Genomic DNA, 11,179 nt, shown 5'->3' with positions numbered 1-11,179 from the left:
ACCCAAGGCCTGAGGCACTGACTCTCCTTCAAGGGAGAACGGTGTTGGGGGTGGGGGGGGGGGAGATGGAGAAATAGGCAGAGAGGCATCTTTTTGTTGTAGAGAAGAGTTATGGGTTTCCAGTTGACCAAACAGGGAGAAACCCTAAATGATTACCATCTCTCTGTAAATTGTGGAACAGAGTTAACTCAGGTTAGTGGAAAGTTCGATCCTGGTCCTGTTTATAAAAGGGAATACTTGAGTGCTTGCTTTGGCAGCACATTTATTAAAATTGGGACAAAAAGGAAATACTTTAAAGGTATGGCAAAATTATGGACAACTGAGGGTTGTAGGCCTGAAGCTTTATTTTAACCTAAAGACCTAAAATCTTAACCCCCAGTAAAAGGTTCAGGGTAAATCTGCTCCTATCAGTGAAAGAAAACACCAAACTTCATCTTATCAATTGTATTCAAACCTAGGCCTTGAAGACTATGAACTTCACTCGGTTTAAGATGAGTGATTTCTGCAAAAAGTTATTAAAAGTAGGCTTCATGCCCAGCGTGGACTCATGACCCTGAGATGAAGACCTAAGCTGAAACTGAGAGTCGGATGCTTAACCGACTGAGCCAGGTGCCCCTGAAAAAAGTGATGTAATTTAAAAAAATTATAATATTTAATTTTTTTAAATCAAAAATGAATGGAAATCTATACCAAAAATTTTGAGGCATTAGCCAGTTTAAACTTATTATATAGTTACAAGGTTATTATATTAACTACATTGGATAAGAGAGCAACTACAGAAAATGATATAAGCCTAAGAAGAGCAGGAAACCAAGAAAACCATGTTCCATAGCTTCAAATTTGCCATTCTTGCCACTCGTCCCAAAAACAGCTAGCGGTTCACTTGATTGTAAGCAATAGCTTGAACCAGGGTATGACTGATATAAAGGGTATAAAGATAACACCTTTGACCCCTCATAGGTTTCCAGGTCTTGGAATAATATGTGAAAGTGTCTCCTATCTGGTATACAATAAGGCACTAGATTCTTTTTTTTTTTTTTTAAGATTTTATTTATTTATTTGAGAGAGAGCATGCACGCCAAGGGGCAGAGGGAGAGGAAAGAGAAAATCTCAAACTGACTCCCCACTGAGCGCAGAGCCTGACGTGTGGGGCTCGATCCCAGGACCCTGAGATCATGACCTGAGCTGAAATCAAGAGTCGGGCGCTTAACTGACTGAGCCACCCAGGCGCCCCAAGGCACTAGGTTCTTAGAAAAGATTTGGTTTGACTTCGGTGTAAAGAAATTAGAGCTATTTAGTAAATTGATTTTAGCTTTTTTAATTGAAATATTTTTGACATATAACATTTTGTTAATTTAAGGTGTACAACACATTGATTTGATACATTTGTATGATTGTCTTTGTAGCGGAAATTAGCACCTCCACCACGTCACACAAGTATCATTTCTTTTTAGTGGTTGGAATAATTAAGATCTAGTCTCTTAGCAAGTTTGATGATTATAATACAATATTGTTGTGTAACCTTATACAACACCTCTCCTATCCCCTCTCCTGATTTTTCTGTTTTCACACCGCGGTCAAATTTATCCTTTAAGACAAAAGGACCCGGGGATTATCTAGTTTTAAGATTTTTGCAAAGTTTTGTTTTTGGTTTTTCCGATGTAGAGATAAAAGCCTCCTCCAGGGCGCCTGGGTGGCTCAGTCGTTAAGCGTCTGCCTTCGGCTCAGGTCATGATCCTGGGGTCCTGGGATCGAGCCCCACATCGGGCTCCCTGCTCAGTGGGAAGCCTGTTTCTCCCTCTCCCACTCCCCCTGCTTGTGTTCCTGCTCTCGCTGTCTCTGTCTCTGTCAAAAAAAAAAAAAGAGCCTCCTCCACAGTCAAGGACATTGAGGACTATCTTTTGGAGACCTTAAAATAAACCAAGTAATCCTCCCTAGTCACTCGGGAACAAAGTTAATGATTATCTAATCTATAGGAGGTGTCCTTATCTAACTCTAAACTGCTTGGTTGTTTTTCTGTTTTTTTGTTTTTAAATTCACACTGGTTTAAAATTTACAAACTGTACTAAGGGATTGAGCCCTTTCAGCCCTTACAGTAAGTACACTACGTGCCTTGTGAGCAACACCAAGCAAGTGCCTTAAATCACAGGACATTTGTGGGTTTTTTTTAATTCTTTAACCAAATTATATTTTTAGGATTCTGTGTAGATGCATCAGTTTGAAAACTCAGGCTTTCACTGTAACAAAGGGTTTTTTAAAGGGGAATCTCACGTAAATTACCTAATGAGAGGGAAAGAGCTCAAGAAAGCTGTGCTTTGCAAGTAACGCACAAATGGAGAAGGACTTTGACCCCTGGAGGAAGGATGCAAAGGTGGGACAGCCTCGCATTGTACGCCCGCAGCAGTTTGGTCAGGAGTAGACAGGACAAGTGTCTGAAGCATTCTCCCCAGTGTTTTCATACCATAGGTCATGACCCAGTCGCGGATTGTGAAACCTACTTAGTGGGTTGCAAACAGAATTTTCTTTAAAGGAATGAAACGGGACAGAACATACTAGAGTGTCACTAGAAGTACAGTAAGAGCTGTTCAATGAAATGTTCCATTCACTACGTGTGCACACAAGGCAGGTGTGGGCCAGGACAATTACCTTTTCCTTTGCATAAAATATAATTTTTACTGTGGGTTGTAGTTAAAAAAAAAAAAAAAGGCAGTTTGAATATACTATGTAGGAAGCCATCGGGTTTAAAGCTCTGAGTTACACAGGTTACATGGTAAAGCTCATTTTCCACATAGATACTAGGACAGCCAGATTTTGAAAAATAGATGGACACAGGACATACAGGATGGCAGGTCATATGTTTGTATTTTCCAAGGTCTCTGTGATGAAGAGAATTTAGAAAATTACTTGTCAACCATAAAAAGAGGCTTATTAAAAAACAAAATCAGGGGTGCCTGGGTGGCTCAGTCAGTTAAGTGTCTGACTCTTGATATCAGCTCAGGTCTTCATCTCAGGGTCTTGAGTTCAAGTCCCACATTGGGCTCCACACTGGGCATGGAGCCTACGTTAAAAAAAAAAAAAAGCAAACAACCTAAAGTAAATGGAGTAATATATGAAAAGCCCCCTTTTGTCCCTCCTCACAATCCTACTGCCTTCTGCAGAGTCACTGTCAACAGCTTGATATGTATTATTACAGAGTATTTTCTAGGCACGCACAGACAAAAATGTACACCGTATATGTGTAAACAGGTTTTTAACGATATAAATGTAAATAGTGTGCAATAAGTATTATGGCAGAACTTGTTTTTCATGTCAGTATGTCTTTTTTTTTTTAAAGATTTTATTTTTTAAGTAATCTGTACACTCAGCGTGGGGCTCCAGCTCAACACTGAGATCAAGAGTTGCATGTTCTACCGACTGAGCCAGCCAGGCACCCCGTATCAGTATGTCTTAAAAATACTTCCGTGTCCATACTACATACAGAGCTGCTGTTTTATCTGCTGCAGAGTATTGCATGGTAGGAACTGGTAGGTACTAATTCAATAATTTCCACATTTATGTACAATTACGTTGTTTCTAATTTTTTATTATTTCAAAAAATGCTTTGGGGCGCCTGGGTGGCTCAGTCGTTAGGCATCTGCCTTCAGCTCAGGTCATGATCCTGGGGTCCTGGGATCGAGCCCCGCATCGGGCTCCCTGCTCAGGGGGAAGCCTGCTTCTCCCTCTCCCACTCCCCCTGCTTGTGTTCCCTCTCTCGCTGTGTCTCTCTCTGTCAAATAAATAAATAAAATCTTTAAAAAAAATGCTTCAATGCACATTCTTATTGACTCTTAGGACTCGTGTGAATATGTCTTTAGGCTGGATGCTTAGGATCATGGTTATTAAATCAGAGGCTAGACACATTTTAAATATTGATATACACTGCCAAATTGTCCACCCCCAAAACTGTATCGACTTACACATCCTTCAACAACGAGAGTGCTCTTTACTCATAGTATGTCCAGCACTGTCACCCGTTGTCTCATATCTGACACTTCAAGGACTAAAAAACAGTATCTCATTTTAATTTTTGATTTCTTAAGAAGTTGAATGTTTATAAAAAAAAATTTTTTTTTTTAAAGATTTTATTTATTTGACAGTGAGAGAGGGAACACAAGAAGGGGCAGTGGGAGAGGGAGAAGCAGGCTTCCCGCCGAGCAGGGAGCCTGATGTGGGGCTCGATCCCAGGACCTCGAGATCATGACCTGAGCCGAAGGCAGATGCTTAATGACTGAGCCACCCAGCGCCCCATTCCTTACCTATTTGTAAGGCCATTTTTCAAGTACTAAATTCCTTTGTATACATGGCTCTGTTCCTGGATTCTTTGTTCTGTGCTTTTAACCTATTTGATTATTCCTGTGCCAATAACCACATTATTTCATTTACTTTTGCTCCATGGACTGTTTTGATTTCGGGGTTGTTTTGTGCATGGTCTTCCGGATGAGCTTTGTAATCAGGTTGTTCTATCCATTTAAAAACCCTTGCTTTGGGGGCGCCTGGGTGGCTCAGTTGGTTAAGCGACTGCCTTCGGCTCAGGTCGTGATCCCGGGGTCCTGGGATCGAGCCCCGCATCGGGCTTCCTGCTCGGCGGGAGGCCTGCTTCTCCCTCTCCCACTCCCCCTGCTTGTGTTCCTGCTCTTGCTGTCTCTGTCTCTGTCAAATAAATAAATAAAATCTTTAAAAAAATAAAAATAAAAAATAAATAAATAAAAAAAATAAAAACCCTTGCTTTGATTATGTGAAATTGCTTTGAATTTGTGAGTTTTTTGGTAGAATGGACACATTTATTGTGTTGGGTCTTCCTCTTAGAACTGTGGCATGACTCTCCATTGCGGGGGGGGGTGTCTATTTTTATATCCTTCAGCATAGATTTTTTTATTATTATTATTCATATGGGCCTTAACATTTCTCTGTTAACCTTATTTCTACATGAGTAGGATCTTTTCCTCCATACATTTCCTAATTGGCTATTGCTGGTGTATAAAAAAGTTTTTGATGTTGATGTTGTGCCCTGTCTGCTTACTGAGTTTCTCATTCATTGTAATACCATGCCAGCGGATAATCATGAGTTTCCTTTTTGTCCAGAAACATTTACGATGACAACTGTCTTTGCGTTGTGCATACGTTTGAGCGCTCTTTTTGTATTTTCTCAGTTTCTAAGTTTTTTCATCGTTTGTTTGCTGTAGATCTCAAATAGATACGTTTAATCAAGCTACAGGGTAAAGTTTCCTTCTGTTTCTAGACTGTTAAAGAGTACCAGAGGGTGTTTGATTTATTAAATGCTTTTTTCGGCAGTGAAGATGGTATTTCATTCTTTAATCTGTTAATTTAGTGAGTTATAGTGGTTTGCACCTCTGTTAAGTGAGATTGGTCTACAGTTTTCCTTTTGTTTTATTTGTGCAGTTTTGGTATCAGGATTATGCTTTCCACATGGAATGAATTAGGCAGCTTTGCATTTTCTTTTCTGTCCTCTAGAATGGTTTACAAATATGTGGATGCCTTGAAGGTTTGTCTGATAGCATTTGCCTTTATTTATTTATGAGAGGCAGGGGGAAAGAGAGAGAGCATGTACAAATAGCAGGGGGAAGGGCAGAAGGGGAGGGAGAGGGAATGTCAAGCATACTCTGTGTGGAGCGCAGAGCCTGGCTCAGGGCTTGATCTCATGACCCTGAGATTATGACCTGAGATGAAATCAAGAATTGGATGCTTAACCAACTGAGTCACCCAGGTGCCGCAGTATTTGCCTTTTTAAAAGAAGTTCTCATACTACCTTTTTAATTTCTCCTAAATTTTTGGTCTATTTACATTTTCTACTTCTTATGTATTTTTAGAATCTATTTTTTTAAAAAAGTCATCACACTTCATCTGGTTCTTTCAAATTGGAATGAAGCTATATAATTACATTAGGAGTAAGCTGTAAATAGTACTCCCTTCTAATTAAAAAAGTATGTTATCTTTCTAAAAATTATTAATTCTGGTTATATATTTTTGTTGGTTACTTTTTTTTTTTAAAGATTTTATTTATTTATTTGTGAGAGAGAGAATGAGAGAGAGCACATGAGAGGGGGGAGGGTCAGAGGGAGAAGCAGACTCCCTGCTGAGCAGGGAGCCCCACGTGGGACTCGATCCAGGGACTCCGGGATCATGACCTGAGCCGAAGGCAGTCGTTTAACCAACTGAGCCACCCAGGTGCCCTGTTGGTTACTTCTTGTTCTTTTTATCATATTTTTCAAAGGTTTACCTTTTACTGGTTTTTACATTAGAACTTTTTAATTTTATTGATCAAGACGTGTTTGCTTTCTATTTTATTCATTTCTGCTTTTAACTTTTTAAATCCCTTGCTTCTTTCAGCTTACCTTTTTTTCTGGTTTCTAAAGTTAAGTTTTATTTCACCTGTTTTCAGCTTTCTTTTTTAAGATTTTATTCCTAAGTAATCTCCACACCCAGTGTGGGGCTCAAACTCACAACCCAGAGATCGAGTCACATGTTCCACTGGCTGAGCCAGCCAGGTGCCCCTATTTTCGGTTTTCTTATTTCTTGAAAAATAAGTCAAAACCTATAAATTTTCCTCTAACATCTTATTTGGCAGAATCTCCTAGGTTTTGAGAAGTAACTTTTATTCACTCTAAATTGTCTATAATTTGTTTTGATTTCCCCCATCAAGGAGTTAATAAAAGGTGTAAAAGGTAATTCAAAAATTTCCAAGTCAACTAGTTTTGTTACTAGTTTTATTACATTTTGCAAAGAGGACACGATCTGTAGGATCTTTGCATTTTACAAGTTTCCCCCCCTCATAGCAATCATTTTGATTAGTGTTCCATAGATCTTCCAAAAGAACATGTTTTGTATTCATGGTGGATACAAAATACTTAGGAAATAATACCTTCCTTATCTTGACCTATCGGTAGGGGGTGGGACCTGAGTTTTTTGCTTTAACATTATCATACAGTAAAAATGACTCAGGAGGGTACAGTTCCATGATTTTTGACGTATGTATGGGTTTGTATTACCACCTCTGCAATCATAATCACAATCATAATCCAGAAGTCCATCACCAAAAGATACACCCCTGCATAGCCTCTTTGTTATCAAATCCTCCCCGCTCCCCAAAACCTGACAACCACAGATCTATCCTCTATCACCACAGTTTTGCCTTTTCAAGAATGTCAAATACACGAAATCATAGAGTATGTAACTTTGGGGCTCTTTTCACTTAGCATAGGACTGTTGAGATTCACCCAAGTTGTTATATATGTAATTCATTCCTTTTTATCGCGTGTGTGGATACACTATCATTTGCTTATTCACTCGCCTGTTGGAAGACATTTTGGTGATTACGAATAGAGCTGCTATAAACATTCGTGTACCAGTTCTTATGTGAACACGAGTTTTAATCTATTTAGAGTGAACACCCAGGAGTGACGGTGGGGCTCATATGATATGTTTCCTGTTCAGAGACACTGCCAGTCTGTTCTGAGTGGCCGCATTATCTTGCATTTCCACCAGCAGTCTATGAGAATTCCTGTTGCTCTGCATCCTCATCAGTGCTTGTACCGTAAGCCATTCCAATAAGTGTGTAGTGGTGGGTCCACTGATTTTGAAGAGAGATGTGTTAAAGCCTTTCTCATAATTGGTTTGTCCATTTCTCCTTGTATTTCTAAAATTTTCACTCCATCAATTTTGAAACTGAGTTTTTAGGTTGGAGATATATTTTAAAAAATCTTTCAGCAAGGGGTGCCTGGGTGGCTCAGCTGATTAAGCGTCTGCCTTTGGCCCGGGTCATGGTCCGGGGGTCCTGGGATCAAGCCCCCGCATCAGGCTCCCTGCTCATCGGGGAGTCTGCTTCTCCCTCTCCCTCTGCCCCTCCTCCCTGCTTGTGCTCTCTAAGAAATAAATAAAATCTTTAAAAAAATGTTAAAAAAAATCCCTCAGCAAACTATACTTTTTATTAGTCAAAAAGAAATGCTTTCTTCTTTGCCCCCCTTTAATGCTTTTCATTTTGGATTCTATTTATTCTATTTAGCCAGAAGTTAACAAAGCCACATCCACTTCTGTTAGCATCTGCCTGGTATACCTTTGTCTATTTCTTTATAATCCATGATAGATTTGCTTTTTGTAAATAGTGCATAGTTGGATTTTTTGTTTTTACTCAAGCCTAAGGAATTTGAGAATTTAACCTACTTAGATTTATTGTGAGAAAAGCATTTGGTCTTACTTTTTTTTTCCCCTGTGTAACAACTTTTCTCTTTCCTGACTTTTTTTTTTTTTTTTTAAAGATTTTATTTATTTGACAGAGAGAAAGCACAAGTAGGCAGAGAGGCAGGCAGAGAGAGAGGGAGAAGCAGACTCCCTACTGAGCAGGGAGCTCAATGCGGGGCTTGATCCCAGGACCCAGGGATCATGACCTGAGCCGAAGGCAGCCGCTTAACCGACTGAGCCACCCAGGCGCCCCCTGACTTTTCTTGGATTTTTAAATTCCACCTCCCATTCCTGGCAGTTGGTAGCTATGAAAGTTGTTGACACGTATTTGCTTCTCTCTCCTTGTCTTGACACAGTAAGTCCGCACTGTGCTTCCCTGCTCTGAACTAGGGCACGGCCATGTGACACTCTTGGCTAATGAAGTGTGAGAAGTGGCATGTGTGCAGAAGCTTTAAGTCAGTGAACGTTGCCTCACTCTCTTTTTCCTTGGGTGTTGCAACCAGCAACATTCTAAATAGTGATGCTTCATCAGCTGGCTCCCAGGTTGAGGGTGATGTGGAGCTCACTTTATTTTCCCATATGCATTAATATTCATTTAGACTTTTTCTGATTATAGGCATCTCATGATTATAAAGGGGAATGACAGATCTCATGGCATCATCAGTTGCTTTGATTTAAAATCTCATCACGGATTCACTGTTCAGTGCGCTTAGTAATTCTTAGAGAAAAATTTCTTATAGTTATTGAATAAGAAGTCTAATACTGAAATCCGTGTTGTCTCATTAATTCCACAAGCATTTGTGTACTTACTATATGCCAACTGCTTACTACTTGTGCAATTACTATACGTCTGAGTTTGTGAAGGACTTGCACTTTTCTTTCATAGTATTTACCTTTCATCCCTTTGCAGGGCATATTAGGGAGAATCTCTCAAATCCTGCATTTCATGAATTTAAGCTTCAGCTGAACCCATTCTACAATCTAGCCCATCTTCTGAGTGTTTTTTCATAATTATATTTTCAGTTTCTAGACACTAAATATTTTTTTCCTAGCATCTTATTGTTTATGGATACAATATCCTTATGAATATGACCTTAATCATATTCATTTTTACATTTCTTCTGTTTCTTCTACTACTTTCTTGAACAGGTTACTTTGTTTTAATTTGGTGTCTCCTTTTATGTTACTGGTTTTCTTCAAATCTGATGATTCTTGGCGTATTTAGGGATGCAGACCTAAGATTACAGTTTGAAGTGCTTTTCCTCAGCCAAACAACTGTCCCACTTTTAGTGAACACAGATGCTGACCACGGGCGCCTGTGGTGATGAGAAAGGGAGTGCCTGCTCCCCACAGCCAGAGCGAGTGGCTGGGCAGCAGACCCTCGGTTCCTCCTTGGAGTCATTTGGGTAACACCCTTCTTCTCTGATCCCAGTGTGTCTGTGTCAGAACTCCTACCTCAAAGAGCTGTTTTCTTAGCCTTAGCCTGGTGGCAAACTCCAGAATTAGGTGCTTCAAAGGTGCGCAGAATGGCTGAGCTGCTTCACTCTTTAATTAACTGATCCTCGATAATCTGCTTTTTATCTTCTAGGAATTCCACACTGTTCATGTTCTGGTTTTCCAATTCTGCTATTAATCTATTTTTAGTATTTCTCCAGTCATTTCAATGAGATTCTGGAAGAGTAAAAGAATGTGTTCAGTCATCTTTGTTACGTGGTCAGCTCCAGCATGTAGTTCATAATCAGAATCTTTAAAAAAATTAATTATTGTCGCCTATCTTGCTGGTCCTCTGAAAATCTTGAGATTGAGGATTATTCTGTAAATATCCATTTGAAATTAGACTGCTTCCTGGACACAGTACTGGCTAGGAATGGAAAAGTAATTATTGCAATAGTAATTATGACCAATCGTAATTATGTGGATTTAAGGCAGGACTACAAACTCTTTGCTAGAGTATCACATCTGACACTGTTTTTAAAACCTCAGAAAACTCCTCTTTGCATAGACTGCACATGCTCGGGTAATCACTCGGCAAAGGTACACAGTAACTTCTCAGTAAAGGTACAGGCTTGTAACTTCCTCTAACCCAGATGAAAATACTGTATTTCAGTGAAGTGACATAGCTTCAGGTGTAATAGTAGAAGTTTAACATCAAACTTCTAAAATCCTCACATTAAGCGACAAGATATCCATATTGATGATTCTTTTTTTAAAAAAAAGATTTATTTATTTGAGAGAGAGTACGCGTGCGCACGCAGAAGCAGGGGGAGGGGCAGAGGGACAAGCAGATTCCCCGCTGAGCAGGGAGCCCGACATGGGGCTTGATACCAGGACCCTGAGATCATGACCTGAGCTGAAGCAGACGGTTATCTGACTGAACTTCCCAGGCGCCCCGATGATTTTTAATGAAATCATTTCAAACGATTAAAAAAAAACCCTACCTAAATTATGCAACCATTTTAAAACGGTAATTTTGTACATGTATGTTTTTTAAAAAATTTCTTGTTAAAAAAGAAAACTGAGGTTATCAGCACAAACTCACTTAACTTCTACTTTTTCCCAATGCTATTTCACCCCAAACTTGCCAGAATTCATCCCACTTGAAGAGTATAAGTCATTCTTAAATATTTTGCAACATGAACTGTATCCCTGTTTTTTCCTTACCGTATTTCCCTGTTTTCCCAATTCTCTAAGTTACTTATCTCATCATTTTGCACTGCACGTATGGACGTGAGCCACCTCAAATTCACTGAGCAATCAAGTAATCTACATCCACACCTGTTCACAGCTCTTTCTTCCCATCTTAACAGCATTAACGTAGCTCATGCTCCCACATCCTTGGATCCTGCTGTATGGGTGAGCCTCTCAATCCTCAGCATCTTCACTATCTCCTTTGATGGGCTCGTTCCTTTCAACCTATAAACACTTAAGTCACTCTCTGTCTAAA

At 39.6% G+C, this 11,179-nt stretch overlaps 1 protein-coding gene across 1 annotated transcript in view; it reads right to left on the bottom strand.

Moving 5' to 3' along the window:
* Positions 1–9,425: 9,425 nt before the first annotated feature.
* Positions 9,426–11,179, bottom strand: part of CEP78 (centrosomal protein 78) — a 34,840-nt gene continuing 33,086 nt past the window's right edge. The window contains exon 18 of the mRNA XM_081802861.1: positions 9,426–9,906. Within this exon, the coding sequence (XP_081658987.1) occupies positions 9,896–9,906 (11 nt within the window). The 3' untranslated portion in view covers positions 9,426–9,895. The remainder of the gene's footprint in view (positions 9,907–11,179) is intronic.

This window comes from Leptonychotes weddellii, chromosome 14 (assembly GCF_054177405.1).
Source record: "Leptonychotes weddellii isolate Sample4059 chromosome 14, ASM5417740v2, whole genome shotgun sequence".
NCBI lineage: Eukaryota > Metazoa > Chordata > Mammalia > Carnivora > Phocidae > Leptonychotes > Leptonychotes weddellii.
The sequence above is the reverse complement of the archived record's forward strand: the minus strand, read 5'-3'. Positions and strand labels throughout refer to the sequence as shown.